Source organism: Amblyomma mixtum, chromosome 8 (assembly GCF_055824585.1).
Source record: "Amblyomma mixtum isolate Tamu chromosome 8, ASM5582458v1, whole genome shotgun sequence".
NCBI classification, from domain to species: domain Eukaryota; kingdom Metazoa; phylum Arthropoda; class Arachnida; order Ixodida; family Ixodidae; genus Amblyomma; species Amblyomma mixtum.
In genome coordinates this window covers 113,402,117-113,424,331 of record NC_143019.1, presented here as the reverse complement: position 1 = coordinate 113,424,331, position 22,215 = coordinate 113,402,117, and the positions used below count along the sequence as shown (strand labels likewise).

General features: G+C 47.4%; 3 protein-coding genes across 3 annotated transcripts; 1 reads left to right on the top strand and 2 right to left on the bottom strand.

The window, feature by feature from the left end:
* Positions 1 to 586: 586 nt before the first annotated feature.
* On the top strand, positions 587 to 15,962 carry LOC149333989 (uncharacterized). The gene is made up of 3 exons (XM_089556160.1): positions 587 to 837; positions 11,042 to 11,235; positions 15,546 to 15,962. The coding sequence occupies exons 1-3, from the start codon at positions 687 to 689 to the stop codon at positions 15,960 to 15,962; spliced, it is 762 nt and encodes a 253-aa protein (XP_089412286.1). The 5' UTR covers positions 587 to 686.
* LOC149333991 (uncharacterized) lies at positions 4,041 to 4,511 on the bottom strand. Its single transcript, XM_089556159.1, has one exon. It carries the CDS (start codon positions 4,509 to 4,511, stop codon positions 4,041 to 4,043), a length of 471 nt encoding a protein of 156 aa, XP_089412285.1.
* On the bottom strand, positions 7,435 to 8,844 carry LOC149333990 (uncharacterized). Its single transcript, XM_089556158.1, has one exon. It carries the CDS (start codon positions 8,842 to 8,844, stop codon positions 7,435 to 7,437), a length of 1,410 nt encoding a protein of 469 aa, XP_089412284.1.
* Positions 15,963 to 22,215: the final 6,253 nt, after the last annotated feature.

The window sequence follows — 22,215 nt, the reverse complement described above, 5'->3', positions numbered from 1 at the left end:
AAGAGAAGATTCCTTCCGCTTGAAGCAGACCAAACAAGGGGATAAAAAGGATAATGCCGTCCGCGCACCCTAAAATGGTGAGAACACACCCCATCACAGGGCAGAAGGCATTGGCGTGATTGTGCGAGGCTGAAGAAAAAAAATAGCTGGGGCCAGGGGATCCCACAAAGAAAGACAAAAGACGCGCTCTGAGCCGTCCCATATTTTTGTACTCGTGAGTAAAGTTGTTCCTGGGAGAAAGATATTCCCTTTCTGTTCTCTGCGCTTTTGACCATGGAGTATCGTTAAAATTAACGATACTCAATAAACGTAGTTTCGATACCGATACTCAGATACATTCATTTTTTCCAAGCGATACCGATACAAATACACAAAATATATCCATGGAGACTTTGATAGATGTATATTCGATAGTGCCCATGCCTGCTTTTTAGTCGTGAAGTAGCAGCGCCCGTAATAGCTTCTATTGTCAACACGGATTCGCGCAGGAAGCGAGCTGGCGTACGTGCTCGGTGAGTGACTTTATGGCCACGGCGGATCAACAACGGATGCAGCTGTAACCGGAATGGAGAGGTTTCCCGAGCATATTACAGCCGGTGAGCCCTCACTGACTACATGGGAAGAAGAGAACAGCGCACGAGCGGCGCGTCGAAAACACAACTCGAGGAAGGAGGCCGTGGTACGCAATGTCTTTGAGTGGAAGGCTGGCACTAGTGACGGGTGGCAGCAGCGGCATCGGCGAGGCCGTCTGTTGCACCCTGGCTGCCCAGGGTGCCACAGTGGTGGTCGCTAGCAGACGCATTGACGCAGCCCGGGAAGTGGCGCAATCTCTTCCAGGTGAGTATGCATGAATCAATTTGTGTACAAATTTTCTTACATTGCTGGCTTTAATGGTTTCGAGGTGACGCCCTTAGTAAGTAAACCACTATATTTATGCACCTGAAATCGAGGGCTTCGTCTATGAAGTCCGACATTCTCCTTTGAAATGTTGTGATGTTTTGCGTCATAAAAGTTCAAGTGTCACAGACAGAACAGAGAGCGGGCCATTGTGGAAGGAGATGGTAATGCTTCCCACAAAACTGTGGAACGTGCATTCGTCTTCCCTCTTTGTGCGGAATTCCTTATTTGTTCACATGGTTGTAATCCCAACAAAGGTAAAAGTACGTGCAGGATTCCTTCGTCTCTACTCATCTTCTTCATTCACTCTCCTTTCGTCTTTATCTCCCAAACTGCCTTCCCCATGCAGAGCAGCATGCCAGCGATTTTTAAACGCACGCTAAATTCTCAGTTATTTCATTAAAGGGTTCCTCTCTCGATCTCACAAATTACCAAGAGAGATAGATTCAGAGGAGGTTTCGGTTTTTAACCACCGCAGGAGAGAATCGAGAGGGACCAACCCAGCTGCCGAAAAAGACGTTGTCCTGCGAGCCTAGAAAACTAAACTGACTGTTATCTACTTTAAAAACTCTAAACTGACTGTTATCAATGTTACGAAGATTTTGTCCTGTAATCTGGCTCTACAGTAAGTCACTGGACAGTGAGATGTCATGTGCGATGTGCTCAACTGAACGACAGGAGCCTGGATGATGCGGGTAAAAAACAACCTGTGTGAACAGCCAGCATAGAACAATATGTATAACTCGTACAAATCGTAAAGCACATCCGCTGTTCGGAAAGCAGTCCTCTCGTCTGCGTTGGTCGACGTCAATCTGCCGGTACTCGCTGCTGAAAATAAACTTTTTGTTCAAAGATCGCGCTTGCCGTCCTGCGTCGTCCCTTCTGTAATACTGTTTGCGCACCCCTAAGGGAAGATGTACTATCAGCAAGGAATGAAACGCGAACAAGACAGCTGAGCCACGAAACTCAAAATAAGAATATTTTAGCCCAGGACAGCTCAATACTGGCTCAGGCTCTTTTGACTTGGAACGCGCGAAGACTCTTCTTCAGAAGTGTTAATCAAACTCGCTAGCATTTCCACTCCAGGAGCTGATGTTACGGTGTCTTTGAGATGTCACCTCAGTTTTCTTGTTCGCGTTTCATTCATTGCTGATAGTACAACCAACTAACCCCCTTTAGATCTTTGCTATCAGACAGTATCGGGTGTTTATATCCGTGGACGAAATATACCAATTTGCGCAGGTTATATTTACTGCAGAAAATAGCATTGCGTTATATTGCTGATGTACATAGTACTTTCTCCACGAAGCCTCTTTTTACAAAGTATGATATGTTTCCTATGTTTTGTTTATACAATTATAGGTTGATTGTGCCTTATAAAGCTTTCGTTAAAATTTCATATGGAATATGCAATTCGTCTTGCAAAACTACAGGTGAACACAAGCGATCGTCAAACCAGATACAAAGAAATGTGTTCTGTGCCCACCCCTAGAACATCCTATGATGAACGATCTTTATCTTGCACGTTACTCTCACTACTAAATTTACTAAACCGAGTGGAGTTTGATCCTACCTGTAAGCAAAACGATATCGCCAAACGCTTTAGCCAACTTTTTTTTTTCAGGACTAAAATAACAATTCCATTTTGTTCGCGACAGCTTGTGTTTATACTCTTAATTATTTGCACCGGCATTTTTGTTTGTGTTTCTTTTGTGTTTGCTACTCTCAGTGTGTATTGTTGTATACTCTTTGATACTTGTCTATTTTGCAACTTTGATGTTTCACTGGCCGTCATCTCCCTGTTTGCTGACCAGTAAGGGGTGAGAACCCCTTGTTTCACATAGGGTGTTTCCCTAATCCGTGAAGACGACGAGAATAGCTTGCTACGGTCCAGCAGAGTTCGGAACCTTGCTTTATTCCCTTGCGACAGTGCGGGTTTTTACATGAAACTCCGTTGAATTTCCTGGCTGTATAAGCAGGCGCCTTTATCTCAGACGATGAGCAGCTCAAAGGTTACTAACTTGAGAATCTTGTAAAATGAATCCATGGTTGTACCCGTGTTGATGTGCTCGTTCGATGCCAAAATTAATGGCGCAAACTTCTATCAAAGCTGCCATCAGTCTAGGTGAGCCCCGGATAGTCACTAAGAACTTTTTGAGAGCAAGAGGAGTGGTTTACCTACAGCGACTCTAGTAATATCAGCCAGTTAACTTGCACCAGCGGACATTATAATGCTTAATTTAGGCAGGATCGCAATGAGATTTTTAAAAATCCGTAACCGCCTTGGCCTTCCAAGGCTCCCTTTTTTGGTCTGTGGCAAACATGTTGGCAACGCATAGACTTTCATTGAAGGTTAAGTACCATGCCATTGTCTCCTGGCATGTCAATTTTGAGTAGGACGCCATGAGAACCATGTTCCGAAACTATGAAAGTGGAAAGGTAAGTGCGTTCTTGAGTCGGGACTCCAACTTTACATCTCTTCCAATCGGCGTCATCGTATGTTATTCAGCTGTTCGAAACTTTGAACCTGCCCACTTCGGTGCCACTTTATTCAGCCCTACCGCTAGTTGGCCACTCAGAAAACAGTAATCTGCGCCTGTGTCTGTGAGCGCGATTCCTCTCCCTTCAGAAAAAATCTAATGACTTTCTTTAGAAAGTCCAGTGACTTTTGACATTAGGATCTTATGCCTTTCTCATGACTTTCTGGTGATTTTCCTAATGAATTCCTAATGGCTTTCTAAAACAAATTGGCCACCGTGGTTCTAGTGTGTTCTTAATGTATGCTTTTCTGATGATTTTTTCTTGACACTCTCGTGTCCTACCTGCCGTTGCAAAACCTGATCCGAATATGGGGATCACTAATGAAAAATAAGAGCCAACATAAAAAGTGGACCAAAAACAAAAAAAAACAAAAAGTTTAGTAAAAACCGCCGGCCTTCACGAGGATTCGAACCGCTGACCTCAAACTCCCCATCTTACCACGCTAACCACTACACCACACCACCTTTTCTTCTTTATTGCATGGAAGAACTTCCGTAGAAAGGAGGGAAACTTTAATCAGACTGGTTCGCGTCTCAAGTTACCGGGCTGCTCAATAGGAGCCCGCCAAAGCCCTAACTCAACACTGGATCCCCATCAAAACATCAAAATTCAGGGAGGCACACACATGCATTTAGGCACGGCAGCCAGCTTGGAGGTTCTTCGCGTGCAGCATATACACTCCTCACCAAAGCACACTGTTCAGGAAACACAGATTTGGACGATATTGGTGGCTCGGCATGTCTGTCCATCATACGGCTTTTCCAAAGACTGAATAGTCCCATCAACAAAAACAGATCATAAGGCACAACAGAGTTTTTGCCAACAGGCAGAAATCTAATAGTGTATGGTGTAATTTCAATGTCCTTCTTAAGAGTTCGTTGTAGTATGTCCCAAAAGAGCATGGCATCACGGCACAGGATGAAGCAATGATCAATAGTCTCAGGCACGTTACACAGACGGCAATTCACATTCCACGGTACAAACATCTCCTTGTCATAAAGAAATGTCTGGACAGGCAGCGTGGCTGTGTGTAGTTTGAAAAAGAACGTTTTAGCGGCTGCCTGAATGCACATCCGCCTAACACGCTTTAGAACACTGATGTCCAAAGACCCCAGATAAGGCTGCCGATAGAATAATGTAGGGAACAAAGACTCAGTGAGAGCCTGGGTCATCTGTTTTCTCGAGAGGCTATAGAGGTAATCTAAAGAGAAGCGCACAGTGAGGAAATTGAAAGTGTCAGCAACCTCCTTAAGCAATCCCCATAAAGTCCCCTCACGAGCCTGCACAGTCGGTGCGAATAAGTAAGGCAAATGAAAACTAAGCCGCCTAACGAGCACAGCTACCAGAAACGGGTGGTTTGCCGATTTTAAAAAGAAAAAACTGGAAACAAGTTGATGCACGAACAGGTGAGCAAGACCCACTCCACCACCCTCTAAGGGAAAGAACAAGTTGTCACGCCTCATGGGCTCCCATTGAGAGCGCCAAACGAATGTTGCAAATATCCTGTGTATTGCTTGCACCTTCCTCCTCGCACAATGCAGGACTTGAAGGACATACGCGAGCTTTGCAAACAAAAATATGTTACAGACCTGTGCCCTCGCAAACACTGAGAGTTCCCTACCCATCCAAGCCTGTGTTTGCCGCCGTAGAGTTACAATTTGTGAATCCCAGTTGCAAACTTGGTGCAGCGGATCGCCTAGGTACTCAAGAGGGCTACAGTCCCAGCATATGCCACCGAACTGGCTTAGCATAGTTCTCCAATAACCCAACCAAAACCCTTTGGATTTCTCTAAATTAAGAGCCGCGCCTGATACATCCCAGAACTGTTTAGTCAAGTTTAGAGCCTCAAGTACACTCTTTTTGTCAGAACAAAAGAGGGCGACATCATCAGCATAGGCTAAAACTTTAACTTCACATTGGGCCAGAGAGAAACCGCGGATAGCTGGGCTGTTAATTATACTGAGACAAAGGGGTTCCAGATATAGGGAAAACAACAATGGAGACAGTGGACATCCTTGACGAACAGATGCTTCTAGTGGTATTGGTTTCGTTAGCTCCTGATTAACAATAACCCTTGTATAGGAGTTCTTATAGCACAGCCTTATGCCTTTGAGCAAGACGTCACCAATATTTGCATACTCCAAGACCGCGAACAAGAAATCGTGCCGAATTTTATCAAACGCCTTCGCCAAGTCAATTTGAATCAGAGCTACTTGGCTTGTCTCATCTGATCCTGTCTCTAATACTGAACGTGCAATATGGATATGTGTTTGAATACTGCGGCCTCTAATACCACAGACCTGATGCGAGCCTACCAAGTCCATAATGACGAGCTGCAGACGACTGCTAAGAACCTTGGCAAAAACTTTGTAATCAACATTGCAGAGGGAAATTGGACGATATCCCTGAACATTTTTCAACCGATTAGTATCTTTGCTTTTGGGAATTAATATTGTGTGCCCAGAATAGAAAGTTGGAGGCAGGACACCCACATCATAAGATGCTTGGAAAACTTCCACCAAAACAGGCACTAGGCAAGGCGAAAAAGTTTTATAGAATTCGCTAGTAATACCATCTGGCCCAGGAGATTTCTGGCTCTGCAGGGCAGAAATGGCTGATTGAATTTCATCCAAAGTGATAGGTCCCTTCACTATAGCACATTTCTCATCGTCAAGTCGAGGGAAGTTTCTGAGTAAGGAACTGTAATCGAAACCCTGATTTGGATCTTCGCAACTGCCAAACATCTTTCGATAATAGTCGAAGAAAGCCGCAAGAATACCAGGCGCATCGCTGTATGTGCAATCACCATACTGAACTTCCAATATTTCCTTCGCAAGAGCATTCTCTCTTTCATCACTCAGGGCCCGACGAGAAGGTTGCTCATCAAGAAACCTTCGGGACCTAGATCGTATCAAGGCCCCCTTATATCTTTGTGTCGCAAATTGTTGAAGGTCTGCTTTTACGTTATTAATCTCTTCGAGATAGGCACCCGGGCTTACCCTCTCTAGCTCATGTAGCTCCGTTAGGGTGCGCCCAAGCTCACGAAGGTGCTGTCTCTTCAGGAAAGCGATTCTTGCTGAGGCCTCAATTGCCAAGTTTTTGATCTCCTGTTTAAACAAATCCCGCTTTTGAAAAACGGACAGATCACGGCGTGACCATACGTCCTTCAAACAATTAGGTACAGCACGCTGAAAGATTTCGTCTGAGAGCAGACATTTATTCATCTTCCACAACTCCCATCGAGGGTGAAGTACATGCGAGTGCACCTCCCTATCTGAAGAGACACCATACAGTGGTCGCTGAAGAAGATGGGGCGCACCCAGTAGTCAAACACACTTGCTAACGCGTCTACAGAAACGTAAATTCTGTCAAGGCGAGCATTCGAGGAAAACTGAAAATGAGTAAAATGTATACTGTCGCCTTTTTCCTGTCCCACATCCACAAGACTATATTCAGAAACCAAGTCGGTAAGTAATGCAGCACTAGGGTCGTATCTCTTAAATACCACTGATCGGTCCTCACCCCTACAAACGCAATTAAAATCTCCCAACAATATAATTTTGCGGTCCGTGCACAAATGTTAAACTAATGACAGAAAGAAAAGCCTTCTATCGCGCTGCTTTGTGGGGGCGTAAACACAAATAATCCGCCACTGTACACCTGAAATTCTGAGATCACAGCATATAAGTCGCCCCTCGTCATCTATGCAATAAGACATGGCTGTCATCTCTAGCGTGTTCGCCAGGAATAGCATACAACGTCCTGATAAGCCTCTCGCGTGGCTAACAATAATGTTGTATTCCGACAAAAAAGGCTCGAGAGCCGCTGCTGTCTCTTCATCAGAGGACAACTTTGTTTCCTGGATAGCGGCCACACACACACTCCATTTCTTTAAGAGATGCCGTACCTGCTGTTGCCTCCTACGATTACGCCTACCCCTAACGTTAAGGGTAGCGACTTGATATGCTGCGACGCTCGCTATTTTTGGTGCCAGTCTTAACAAACGCCATCCCCTGGAATGGGGTGGCCCGCCTCCAAATTGGCGGCCTCTCGGGCAGACATCGCCCTCCTCTTTAACGCCACCCTTCCCGTGGACTCTACACATTGTGCCTTGTGGTCAGCGCCATCGATACACACCTCGTCAGCATCTGCTGGACGTTTCAAAGGTGCGGTGCTGTCCATGTCTTCCTCTGAGACAGCCAAGGCCTCGGCCCACGAACCCGAGGGGAGCACATCACTCGCCGCCACACTAACAGCCGACAGAGGACCGGACACGCCAGAGATCGGCGCCACACACGGCTCACCGTTACCCTCCAACGACGAAGGAAAATCAGCAACACAGGAGGATCGGCGAGCATTCACTGGCGGTATCGCCTCGTCTGACTCCACAGGAGGCATATCCGGACGTTGACCTGTGGCGACGAGGTGTTCCTGTGCAGCAAGCACAGCAGTCTCTGTAGCACTCACGGGGGGGCCCGGGTCCGGCGGGTTTCGTTCTGGAGGCGCGGATGCTAGATGGCCAATCGCTTCAGATTCCGTGTTGATTTGAGGTGTTGAAGCCTTCTGTTCCCCATCTATTTGATGCTCACGACTTAGTTCTCCGGTCGCGTCGACAACCTCAGACACATCCATGATGTGTTCTGACGCCACGTCATCTTCCCGTGACCACTGGCCTTGACGCAGCCTGTCAGCGTAACTCAAGATACAGTTCTCCGCAGTATGGCCAAAGCGTCGGCACTGGGTGCACCGAGGCGTGCGACACTGGCGCCGTACATGCCCAACCCGGCTGCATCGGAGGCACAGTGGAGGTCTCCCTGGGATAAGGACTAATGCCTGCACTCCATAAACATTAAGTGTGTGTGGGATTGTGCTTACTGACACTCCATCTTTGAGTGTGAGGGAGATTTCACGGTTCGACGTTTCCATATGCTCCATCCCTGGGCACCGCCACTTTTCACGGTCCACAGACTGAATCGTGCCATAAGGCTCTGATGCTTCCACAATCCTCCGTTGTTCCATATAGCGGGGAAGCCAAAGGAGCTTAACCTTGACGTTCTTAGTATCCGGGTCAAACACCATGCACCGCAGTCCTTTGACAGGAAACTCCGCTTTGTTAACAAGCTTCTGTTTGGAAGAACTACTCTCGCAGGTAACCATCCACACGTGGCTCATTTGGTATTGACCAATGCACAAAATTTCCCGGAGATCCAATATCTGTGCGAGTGCGTCACGGAAGTCAGGTGCTCGGTACGGGCGACCCTTAAGGTCAGCATGCAGGAAAACGGTATTAAGGACAACATTACCGGTCGGCAATCGGGGAAGTACAACTTTGTACGAGTCCGTAGTGTCCTGAGACGTCAGTAGACCTCGGCCAACCGCCGATGCGCTGTTTCCAGCAAGGAGCATGTTGAAGCACAGCCGCACCACCCCGCCACCAGACGTTAACTAGTCAGCTTATGTGGCGTGATATGCGCAGCCACAGTTGTTTCTTGTTCTTTCCATTGCGAGCATCTACATGCTCGCACGGGACAACAACGTTGTTCAGAAGGACCTTTCAGGCCTGTTGGAAGTACCAACGTATTCTGAGCCTTGACATAGAGCGCATTGGCTGTATCAAACCGCTTGGGAAACTACAAGTCTCAGAGCGACAGCTGTCCGTTTTACTGTCTTATCCTTGGTACAGACCACAGCGTTGTGCAAAACTGCACTCCGGGGCACAAATTACTCGAATAATGCGCTAGGTAGCTTCAAAACCTGCGAGCATGTTAGCGACTCACATCTTTCTAATCCAGCTAAACGTTTGAATGTTGTAAACACACATGAGGAGGTGCCTGAAGATGGAGAGACTTCGCTGTCTTCTTTTTTTATCTTGTACACTGGTACATCGCATGCTTGTGACTTGTTTTTTTTTTTTCTTGTTGCGTTCCTTTCTGCACTGTTCGGAGTTATATTGAAAACAGCGCGCGCTTACGCTTTCGACGTGACGCACTATATAGAGCCTGCGACTGAGCCAGCCTTTGATATTAAGTTGTTCGTTGCTGTATCAGTACCTTCAAGCCTATATTTTGCACTCTGCAGACAAAAAGAAAAGTTCTTCCTTTCACCCTTGCGGGTAGCACGTTTTTTGGTCACTCGTATTAACGCCACCGCGCGGTGCGTTTATCGCATTGAATAATGATCACAGGTAACGACCACTAATCTGGACACTAAACAGCAAAAAAAATCGAATTTTCCGTGTAATATTTCAATAGCTGAAGACAAGCATTTTTTTTTTCAAAAAAACCTTCACTGACCAGTAAACAACCTCTCTCTTTCTAGAGTGCCGACACAGTCATAAAAGCGTAAAATATAGCGCCCCCCCCTCCCCGCACCCCCTTCCCTCTTAGTGCCTCCGGCGCTTGCTGCATTTATTTCATGCATGCCTTTGTGCGTACCACAAAGGCAATGGCATGAGAGAAATTCGTGTGAAATAACATCTGAATCTGTTGTGGTATATTTCTGCATGGGGGTTAACGGCGAGAAAAGTCACTTGAGTGTCTGATGGCCGATGACATAAGGAAATCTTCTGTGTTAACGAAAAAGAGTCTCTGCTGAGTTTTTATTGTCGAAAGACATGAATACCTGACTTCGTGGTGACTTTCTAATGTGTCACAAGGAATGCATGAACATGACACCAGAAACTCAACGCCCATTTTTGTAAGGGCTGTCACCGTCTAATGATGCTTCTCAGTCGGTAGTGATCGTCGCCTTCCTTTTTCTTCGTCGCACTGTCAGGTTGCCGTTTCTTCGAGTTGGTAACTGTTTGTAACTTCCTCTTGAGGCTGCTTCGTCGAAGGTGAGCCATGCCGCTGAGCTCTCTGTCGGTAGCGGTGCTGACCGGTTCACAGTTGTCCTGTAGTCAGGGAGTTTTCGTTGCGACGACGAAGGGTTTGCAATCCTGAGCTGACAGCAAGCACACATTAAGGGGTTGCTGCTTTTATTTTGCCCAACCTGGAATGGGCGAGCAAAAGCAGCCAAAATCGGCGCACGGATGACATTAAGGCGAGTTAAATCGTCGTGCTCATGTGGACTAGGAGATGCGGGAGAGGCCTAGCAATTTTGTGGTCATTAACCAACTTCCAGGGGTACTCCATCGATATTGGGCCCCCGATGTCCAACTTGTCGGCACGGGCAGAACCTTAGATATGCGCTGCTTTTGCTCAAAGCAAGCCCATTGAAGTAATGTTTAAAAGCTGCTCTATGCCCAACTGTTCAATATATTTCAATGAAAGCAATTTGAAAAACTGCTTGAGACACCTCCGTATGCCTGTGGTGCAGCGATCAAGATTAGCCGTCTTAATTGCGCATGAGCTTACCCATCGAATCTATCAGAGTTCGCGAGCTGCAGACATGCTTTTGCAAACGCATTTCTTGTCCACAAACTTTAGCTAATTCGACACAGTATCAACGCATCGCGCTGTTTACATCGGGCTGCTTAGCATCGGGCTGTTTCGACGCTCTTTGAATTTTTGTGCTGCACAGCATCCTGGTCACAGGAGAATCTCATAAATTTTATACAAACTTGGTTGTATCGGTGATGATGCCATTTGTTACCTCTTCGCAGGCGATGCGAAACACTGTGGCATGCGTGTTGACGTTGGTGAGACGGCGTCAGTGGAAGAGCTGTTCAGCAACATTCGCGCCATGTTCCCGCAGCCGCTTAGTATCGTGGTCAACTCCGCCGGAATCGGTGGCTTCTCGGCCATCGTTGAATGCACCGATGACCTGTTCGATGAAGTCATCAGGGTTAACCTAAAGGTGAGATTTCAGAGGCGAGGCTTTCCGTCTCTCCCCAGGACAAGCGATGATGACTGTTCACGTCATGAAGGGTGCATAAACTTCCGTGGACTCAGGTTTTGCAGTTCTCCTTAAGGAATGAAACGCTGTCAAAATTGTTACGGAGAAAGTCCACGAGGCCTTCCTTTGCAGCTGACAATGTTGCTTGGACGTGAAAGTATAAGTGCCCTTTAACCACGACAGAAAGGGCAGCACTATGTTTCTGCTAGAAGAAAACATTGCCACTTTGAAGGTGTAATTAGCGCAGAAATTTTTACAACACAATTTATAATATGAATATCGCCTTCTTCATGCACACCGCTGTCATTAAAGAGTGGAATATGCCACGAAGCCGTTCGTGGTTATGGCCTGAAGACCATTCGGATGCGAAATCTATTGCGTCTTACAGTGTTCTCGGTGCTGGAAGGTATGGCATGTGAAGCCCGCATATTCTTAGCTGCTATTCAGGTTGTTGCAGTCTATCTTTGTGGCTAAATTGGGTCGTAGTGCACCATATACTTCTGTTTCTGACATGCGTCCTTGTGGCTGTGGAAACAGTTGATATTCTGCAACACACCTCCTACGCAGGTACGACAAAAACCGAGCGCAAAACTGCTGCATGTTGCAAAAAATATCAAAGTGATAGAGTATAGGCCCCGACTTAGACGTTACTTTATCGACTAGTGACGTGGGCGCTGTGAAATGTGGTATGAAAATTATGACCTCTAAGAAGGGAATTTTCCGGTTTTACATTGATAAGAGCGTATTCACAAGGCTGCGAAGAAAAGTGTGGGCAAATTCAATTTCTCACTCAAAAATGAATAGTGGTCCCCGCTACACACTACTGGGGAAAATTGGTGCTTGACCAGGGCATGAAACCAGTGCCACCAAGCTGATTAACGCATTTCCTCTGTTGAATAACGTGACAAAGACGGTTAGCTGTTCGCATGGTGTGGCCAGTTCGACCAACACATCGGAGTAGAAACGATGTCATTTCGCTGAACCAATGTGCAGCTCCTCATAGTGGAGGGATTTCTCCCAGTCTCTATGTGAAATGTAAGGGACCTTTAAGATGCTTGCGTGTAATATATGCTCGGGAAGGTTTCAAGAAGGACTTAGCACTTTTAGAGAGCCTGTGAAAACTGACGCCAATGATATGGTCAGTTTAAGATGCTTGCCTGTAATATATGCACGGGAAGGTTTCAAAAAGGTCTTTTATATATATATTCGGGAAGGTTTCAAGAAGGACTTAGCACTTTGAGAGTGCCTGTGTAAACGGACGCCCGTGATATGGTCAGGCTTCTGAAGGATATCTTTAGCAAGGATTTCTGCTTTCAGAGGTATCGCTTCAAGCACATTGGTAAGTTCGGATATCAGGAGGACTTCCGCATCTTACAGCCTAGCCCGGCTTAGAAGCGATTCGAATGTGTGTTTGCTTTTGGAACAACTGTTTAAACGGACCCTGGAACGATTTTGGCGGTCATACGGTGAAACCTCACCGGGCGTTCTCAGCCGCCCCTAGCCCGCTGACATAAGTAGGGAATCTGGGCGATCCTTCTGGGGCGCGGCGGGGTGCAGTCCTGACCTCTTTTTTTATTGTTTAGTGCCAAGTCGGTGTGTAGTGTTCAAAGGAAAGGGGAGGAACGTCATTTTTAACCTTTGATACCTTCGGTGTTCATGACGCTAGTTTAAACGTTCTTGCGGTTCTTTGACGAGCGATACAATACCAATCATTTGTGCTCTTTGCCTAACGCCGCTAAAGATCATTTCATGGTCATTTCAAGAAAGAACAACATATCCCAAAGTTTGGTGATAACGCGCCAGGTTTTAATACAGAACACATTATTAAAAGAGAGTCCTGCACTCCTAGATCATGTTTTGTGTTACGCGATCACCACTCTAATGTTTCGCGAAAGAAATACTGAATTTTACTCACACACTGCGGATTAACAAAAGTTGAAAATAACCTCTCTAAAATAAGCCTTCCTGTGTAGTCGTGAATCTATATTAATGAGTTGTTTAAAGGAGGAATAGCTTTGTATTCGGAATTAACCTGACGCTGCGCGCGAGCATAACATAGTAGATTCCACGACGCCATAAATGCAGTGCACAATGTCGCTAGTTTCACTTAGAAGTGGATTTGTATTTGCGCTTTCTCAGAGGTGTAGGCTATAAAAAAGTAAAAGCCGGCAACTATCTCATTCGGTGAGCAGTTGAACTACGTCATCAGTGAAGAAAGACATTAGTATAGAGAAACTGGAGACCGCAGAGTGCTTATAATTGCTACTCATTGTAAACGCATATTTATTTATATATTACATACTGCACGGTGTGAAGCACACGCAGGAGTGGGATACAAAGGCAAAACATTAGAGTGTTGAAACGCAAATAGAAATGCTAGCAAAACAGAATACGAGCAGCAAGAAATGACTGGCAACACACCGCATACAACTATCCATGGTAACTTATAATGTCAAGAGATTGTACGTGAAGAATTTATTCCAAATTGCTCGTTAACTAGCAACAATGAACAATTCAAAAGAAGAAATTGGGGGCGGGACTGAAGGATTAGGATTGCATCCGATGATTAGTGCTGAGGCTGAAATAGTCCGATTGTACTGCACAAAAAATGAAGCGCACAGCTTTCATTTCGATTTTCTGAAGTGCTTTTATGCTAGTTGTAGTATACGGGCCCCAAGCAATGCACGCGTATTCCAATTCGCTCCTCTAAAAGTTTCATATGCAACTCTTTTAGCCTGGAGTAGTTGATCGTTTAGATTATGGCGGAAGAAGAACAGTTTTCATAACAGAGTAGCAAGTATTACAAATGTTTGTATGAAAGCTTGATTAAGTTGCTTGTGAATGTCACTCCGAGATAGATTCGTTTACTTGTGCAATTTGAATCTTGAATAAACAGCACGAACGAAGACGAGCGCAAAAGACAAGAAAACGGACGACACAGCGCTGTGTCGTCCGTTTTCTTGTGTTTTGTGCTCGTCTTCGTTCGCGCTGTTTATTCAAGATGCTTAATTAACCAACTAGCCCGCCAAAACGTGTTGTGCAATTTGTCTGAATTCAGAAAAAAAGAGAATTGAAATGCATGAATTTTTCTTGCAAGGTGTAGTAAAACTTTGTTTATCGAGTTTAGTTTCATTACCCTTCTGTTATTCTGTGGAAGAATGTTCTTAAGGGAAGTGTTTGGTATTATCTCATCATCAGCTGACCGGGTGTCATTGAAGACAATCCAGTCGTCCGCATGCATGCGAATCCCAAATGGTTAATTGTCCACATCGACAATGTCTTAGCAGTACAACGACGTAGCGTGCGAGAATCGCTTCACCCGTTTGTGCCCGGAACCGTGGAGTCATTTCAATGCATACGGTGTCACACGGAGTTCTTCTACTACAATTAACCGCGCGCCACATACGCCTCGTTTCACAAACCGGCAGCTGAGGCTAAAGGGAATACCTGGTTGATCAAGAAGGCTCAACGATCCTATAGGGGTTCGTAAAGAATAATTTCCCTTCTTCATGCCTCAGCGGCGCTGTAAGCTCCACTTATGTGTGTTTTGCGATAATAAAGTTCTGTGGCATGTCTATTTCTCGCACTTAAGCAAGCCCTACACCGTGCACGATCCCTTCACCCTCTTTCATTTATCCCCTTTTCACTACATCCAACGGTTTCCTCGTGGTGCATCCAGAGGTTACCTGCTCCTTTCCATTTACACCTGCAACAACTGCTAGAAAGGAAAAAGCACCACCATTTTCCGTCGCGTAGACCACTGTCATTTTTTTGCTCCAGCGCCGGTCTCAAGTTAACTTGTGCAACAAGGCGCTACATTGACTCGCACAAGACAAAACGACAAGCATTGGCATGATCTGTCTTTTTGTGTGTTTCGGTGTCGGGCCTTGTTGCACAAGCTAACGAGCAGAACCAGCTAGCCCGACAACATTCTTTACCGCTGTGATCTTCAGCGTACTTTTGTGCATCTCTGCAAAATATCTCACAAGAGTCGTTGTTAAAAGGACTGTAGACATATCTGTAAATGCTAATGCATGCATGCAGCAGGAAAAGCATTCGACATAAGTTATGCTAAACAAATGGTTCTGCTTCTCTGGCCGTGGCTGAACAAGGGTCTATTTGTAATGGCGCGAACACGCACTAGAAAGCGCGACGTTTCGCATGAATTTATGAAAGCGCGTTTACGAAATGCGCTGTTTTTGTTTGACGTACTATTCCAGTGCAGTGTGTGAAACTTCTGTTCAGCGGCGTTTTTTGCTGTCCCATTCCAGGGTGCCTTCGCGGTAACGCGGGCAGCCTGCAGGGAAATGCTCCGGTGTGGCAAAAAACTGCCCGAGGGAGGCGGTGCCATCGTAAACGTGTCGAGCACCTCAGTCAAGCACTGCAGCGTTGGCTATTGCGCGTACTCTTCTTCCAAGGCCGGTGTCGAGGCCCTCACGAAGTCAGCGGCCAAAGAGATGGCGGCGCACGGCATCCGATGTAACACCGTGCTAGCCGGATGGACGGAGACTCCAATGACAGCTGATTTCAGCGAAGACCGCAGGGCCTTCTTTATGTCACAGACGCCGCAGAAGAGGGCTGCCAAGCCGCAGGAAATCGCCGAAGCTATCCTGTTTCTTTGCGTACCTTCAGCTAGCTCCTATATTACAGGGACGTCGCTGCTAATCAGTGGAGGTTTTTGCATGTGACTTTTCTTGCCTAAAGTCAGGTGCACTGCGCATGTATGCCGCCGTCATTAAAGTGACTCTCTCCACCACCAACAATCTCTCCACCAGCAGCAATTATACTGATGAAGGGTATAGTAGTTTTTTTTTTTGCGGCTAGTAGAGTTAGCACTTCTGGAATTAGAATGTAGCAATCTATTTTTTGCGACAAAATAAAATATTTGTTTTGGCTGCAAGGTATAAAGAAAGTTTCGAGAACGAGGCGGTTATCTGGCGCAAGATATCAAACCACTAACATCTGGATAGCCACTAAATATGGAATCTCTAGACATAATTACAGATATCACACAAGGCATCAAAACAAAAGTAAGTATAGCAGGAATGTTCAGTTTATGTTTCGTTATACTCAGGAAAAATCAAATAATTAAGCTTAACCAAAAATTAAAAATTAAACAAAATACTTGTGTCAAGCCCCAGCATAAGGTTAAATGAGGTCCAAGCCCCAAAGCCCCACGGTGAAAGTAAAAATATGAAATTCACCTCCTGTGAAGCAAATTTTCAGTTACTCCTCCGAAAGCTACATGTCTTTTAACGTCCAGTTGAAATTGCGTTTCGAAATGCGCTGAGATGAATGCTTAATAAACTACTGCCTTGGGCATTTTGGAGCATATTATATGTAATGTCTTTAGTTCGCGCCTGATCGGCGCTAAAAAGTACATGTTGCTTTAGTTGATTAGGAGTAATTGACCAGGAGACATTGACGCTTCAGAAGTAGTAATCACTAAGTGCCGATGAGCAGTGTTCTAGGTGCTGTTCAAGCTGCACTGATCGCGGGCTGGCAGTTAGCTGTACCTGTGAATTGTGGCGGCGGCCACATTTATGCCACTCGACAGCGGACACCAACGCGGCGAGGGCTGGCAGATTGGCGTCCACTTGCTTCATCTCACAACTGTGTCATAACCTCACGAATGAAGACGCAGCTGCAGACATTGCCATCGCAGAGGCTCGCCGCCGTGTAGACGAACTCACCCATCGCCGTGAACAGCGTCGTTCTCACTCTTCTCGAAGGATTCTAATAACTCGGGAGCAATCTTTACCGCAGTCACCTCCAGTAAGCACTGGGCCACAATCAGGTGCCGACCACCCGTTCATCGTGACTACCCCGACAGCGGATAAAATATTAGCGCTCATGAAGCAGGTCGCCTCCCTCATCGTAGAAGCTCTTCGCCCTCGCTATGGATAGCGCATCATCTATGGTGGTGCAATGGAACTGTCGAGGCTTCGCTGATAAGGCCTCTGAAGTGAACACCTGCCTTCGCGACGGAAAGCTGAATGCATGGGCGTTCCTATTGTAAGAGCTTTATTCGCTTCCACACCTTTCAGTATTCTCCGCATAACATTCACCCTCTATCAATGATCGCCGTCGCATCGACTCCTCCCTCAGCTCAGGTAAATCTGCAATATATATTCACAGTTATGTTCCGCACACCCCGCTCGACCTTTCACAGTGAAGCAACACACGTCAAGAGGTCGTCGCCCTTCTTGTTAGACCTGCACACGCACCCCTCAATCTGATTTCTTTCTCTGGCCGTCCTGGCTCCGCATCTAACAGTCTTGGATGGGTTCATTTTTTCTATTTTGCCAATTGGGGTATCCCTATTCTGATAATGACAGTGAAGTTTTATGGCGCCAGGGCATCTGCGGCCAAAGAGCGCTATGCCACAAGGTTTTTTTCCATTGCGCAAGGTGCAGTCAGAGGCCTAATTTCCAGGTATCTCGCTATGATTAAACTTAAACCGAGCACCAGGCTAAGGGAACCTTGTACCCCTTGCATCACCGGTGGGTACCCGACGGCACTGGGGATCGATCCTCGCACCTCCCGCACGCGGGTCGGATGCTATATCCTTATTCTAATTCCCTATTATAGTATCCCTATTGTAGTTGGCGGAGACTTCAACGGCGCGTACATTTCATGGGGTTACCCATCGGATTCCTCAAGGAGTGTACACATCCAAGCCACCTTTTCAGATCATTCCTTTTAACTTTTGAGCCACCCGCTTACGTCTGCGCACCAACGAGGTGGTCTGTATTCACCTGACTTGACTTGGTGGTTCGGACCCGGTAACGCTCGTTGGGCTGTTGAATCAGGTACTTAGGGTAGTGATCACAGCCCTATTTTTATCTCCCTCACTGCGGAAAATACGCCTCAGCGTACGCATAACACCATGGGACTCTGTACGCGCCGACAATCCTTTATCTAGAATCAACCCGTCTTCAGTACTGTGTACTCTCTCTACTCTTCTCGCGACGCACACTGTTAGCACTTATGCAAATGAAGACAAACCAAACTCATTGACAATCCCCCAGCAGTTTCTCCGCCGGTATCTGCCGCGTGTCTGCGTGAAGGGTGCAATTTGCAGACCGATGAATCACATACTGCATAGCGGGGAGTTACTGCAGTGTATAGTCCCTCGCATTCGCATCTCAACTCTCGCGCGTCGTGTACCGCTGATACGTGGATTCTCCTGGCATTGCAACTTGAGATCGTTTACAGTGGCATTGCTTCCCTTCCGCTCGATCCCAGGTTCAATACAGGTCATGTTAACGACGACTCCCTCGCCGCTCTTAAACAGCTTAAGGCTGTTCGACGCACATTCCAGAGTACACAATCAATTCATCTGCTCGGCGCAAAGTACTCATGTCCTGTGCGATACATTGGATTCGCAGTCATGCTCCCGATCCACACAATATTCAAGGGGATGCTGGCTCACCTTGACGCATCAGACGACTCGCTACTTTCCCCTCTTCCCCAGGATCCGTAATTGTCCCACGTTTCCGATTCACAAGCTCTGAGCCCAGCGACCACGCCCTCTAAATCCTCTGTGTTCGCACCCTATACCCCGCAGGGGCGGCTCTGATCACATCTGTTCTTCGTCGGTGGCATGAAATAGATCGGCCAGCAACGACAGGTGCCTTGCCTGTGGCTCTGCATCGGATATTTGTGACATGCAGCACTTGTGGACGTTCCCGGCGACGACTCATATTCGAAAACGGCTCCTCAGGGAGTTGGGTCTGCGGTGGAACCGCAAATGTGACTATATGAGGTGGACTACGAACAATCAGTTCACCAGCAGCCTATGCGACAACCTCAGCGAAACTGATCTTCACTCCTTCTTTTTAACTATAACCTGCATTCCTTTCCCCCGTTCTCAACTAAGTGTGCCACATGGCCCACTTTCGCGGCATGCAAAAAATGAGAGGAACATTGCTGTGATTCCGACAGTATCTCTGACAAGGTAAGGTTGAAGCAGAAAATAGAGACAGAAAAACGGGCAAAGGGTTGCGACTGAAACGCACGGCGCCTCCAACACGCTTGATATTATCTTGTATAGTATGCCTTCAGCCGCACAACATGCGCAATTTCAGAAGTGAGCGTTCAAAGTCACGACTGGGCGGTAGCTTCCAGAAGAATATCATAGTTAACATCACTCACAAGCCACAGTGTTGTAAGGGCCCATTGCTCTGTGGATGGTAGGTGTTGTATCGTAGTAATGATAATTAGCAGTAAAACAGTACACGTAGCATACGGTCGAGCCGATCTGTATTCTCCTACTTCGTCGTCTTCTCCACTCCCGTGCGCGCGAGTGCGTGCAGCGCACCTTCCACACTTCATCTTTATCACATTTCCGCCGAATTTTAAAAAAACAAAATGTCTAGCGGATGTCATAGTCTTTGAACCATGCGGGCCGCTTCTTTTTGCGAGTACTTCGGCGAGGCGGCGCAGGAAGTGAAGCCGCAGTTGCCGCTGTGGATGTACTACACGAGGGTTGAGGAGCGGCTGCCGATTCCGGAGCGGGCGAAAACAGGTGCGATGAAGGGCCCGAGCAGCTAACTTGAGAGGCTGGCAACAGATGGATTGAAGGCGCGTCCGAAGAAGAACCACCCTGGACCACGGTTCCGGACTGTGGACTGGGCGGCGGCATTCTGTTGCCGTCGATAGGCGGCGAAACTACTTCTGGCGAACCGCAGAAAACTTGGACGAGTGCCACACTCGCCCATCATCCAGCAGATAAGATGCAGGTCCACGCTGCTCCACAACCTTCCGAGGTTCCCAAAACCGAGCTGACAGTTTGCCTCGCGCAGTTGGTTTGCGAACACGCACGTACTGACCAATCTGAAAATCACGACACTTGGCGCCACTCCGCTGGTCCGCATAAAGCTTGTACTGCGCTTGCTTCTCCTGAAGCCTCTGCCGCAAAAGCTTAAGCGCTTTTGTCGGATCCGTTGAGAAGCACTGATCCGGCAGTCCTACGACGTGCAGTCTTGTGCGGGGCAACCGGCCATGAAGTAGGATGGCTGGTGCAATTCCTGTCGTGGCATGGGGCGTACAGCGGTAGACACCGAGGTAGTCCACAACAGCTGTACGTAGGTCGCGTCGCTCGCACAGAGCCAGCTGAATATAGGACTTAAGCACTCGATTGAATCGTTTAACGAGTCCATTAGCTTGGGGATGGTACACTGAAGAGTCGCAATGGCGTATCCCCCGTTCGCGGAGGAAAGTTTGCATGGCCATCGATGAGAATTGAGGTCCGTGGTCAGAGACAATCTCTTGAGGGTAACCCTCACGAGCAAAGAGGCCAAGCAGGAATTCTTGCACGGTTTGAGTTGTGGTGGCATCAGCGAAGAAAACCTGTGACCACTTACTATAATAATCCATTAGAGTAATCCCGAAGCGGCAGCCACTGGGAGCTTGGTCGAAAGGCCCCACGATGTCAATGGCAACCTTATCCCAAGGTTTTTCTGGGAAGGCGACAGGTTGCAGAGGAGCAACTCCGAGTTCCTTGGAGAAGAGATGTTCGAAGTGTGGATGTAGCTCAGGAGGTAACAGAGGCGTATCAGGTGTCATGGAAAGACATTCCAACGATGCACCTTTGATGTTCATTTGTAGGGCTGCAATGGAATCCAGACCCAGCAGCGTTGTGCCTCCCGAGACAACGTACAACAGGATTCAGGCGGTACGGTCGTGAAACTTGGCTGTGGCAACAAAACAGCCTTGGACTATAATCCGAGACTTAGAATAGTCCAGTAGTTGAACTGCAGTTGGTTTAAGCGGGAAAATTGCAGCGAAGAATCGGTGGTATAGGTCTTCAGAAATAATTGACACAGATGAGCAGGTGTCAATCAGGAAGCGGATGGACTTGCCTTCAATCAAGACCAAGGCGAAAATTCCGTTTTTTTTTACTTTCAACATTGAGAATAGATGCACTGCTGAAGCCATCCGGCATCGACGATGTGTCAGCAGTATCTGCAACTTGCTGAACTTGAACAGGACGGTCGGACGACTTGCAGAGAGAGTCGAAATGGCCCATCTTGCCGCACCGACGACACTTGCGGTTGCGGGCTCGGCATGCAGGGTTGTTCGCCAGGTGGGCCGTAGAACCGCAACGGTAGCACATGCGCTGTGGTATTGCAGAAGCAGGTTGTGACGGTTGACTTTGGCACTTGCAGCAATGGGCCTGAGGTGGTGTTTGTCTCGATCCGCGCTCGCATCCCACACGATGTACTGGAGCGTCCTCCTCAGCCAATTCCCTGGCTTCACGGGAAGCTTGCTCGCACTGTCGAGCAAGGATCGCGGTGCGCGACAGAGTCAAGGAGGAGCCTTCCATGAGTAGGCGCTCACGCAGATGGCAACTCGAGGTCTTCTCCACCAGCTGGTCCCTGATCATATCGTCCGCCATGGTCCCAAAGCCGCAGTCGCCGACAAGGCTGCGAAGGACAGCGACGTACTCATCGGTTGTCTCTCCTGGAGCCTGAACTCGACGGCGAAAGCGGTGACGTGCGGCGATTACATTCACGGACGATTTGTAATGCGCCGACAGGATGGATATCGCCGCATCAAATTCGTCAAGGCGCGCCTCGTCACCGGAGTGCGATGCAGCTGCTGTAAGCGCTGGAGTGGACGACGGCGGCGCCAAGGTATAAAAAATGCTCTGACCTTCCAGTCCGATGCAGTTCAGCAGGATGGCCTTCCGCCTTTCCGCGCCCAGAGTAGAGGCACGAGAGGCCAGCATGTAATTACGGAACGCCAGCTCCCATTGCTCCCATGGTAGGGCAGGACGACCAGGAGTCGACAGGAACGGCGGTGGTGGCTGAAGCCCAGAAAAGCTCATGACGGAAGGTGAGCAGGCCACGTCAAGGTCCTGAATCAAAACAGCATCCTCGTCGCCAAAATATGTTGTATCGTAGTAATGATAATTAGCAGTAAAACAGTACACGT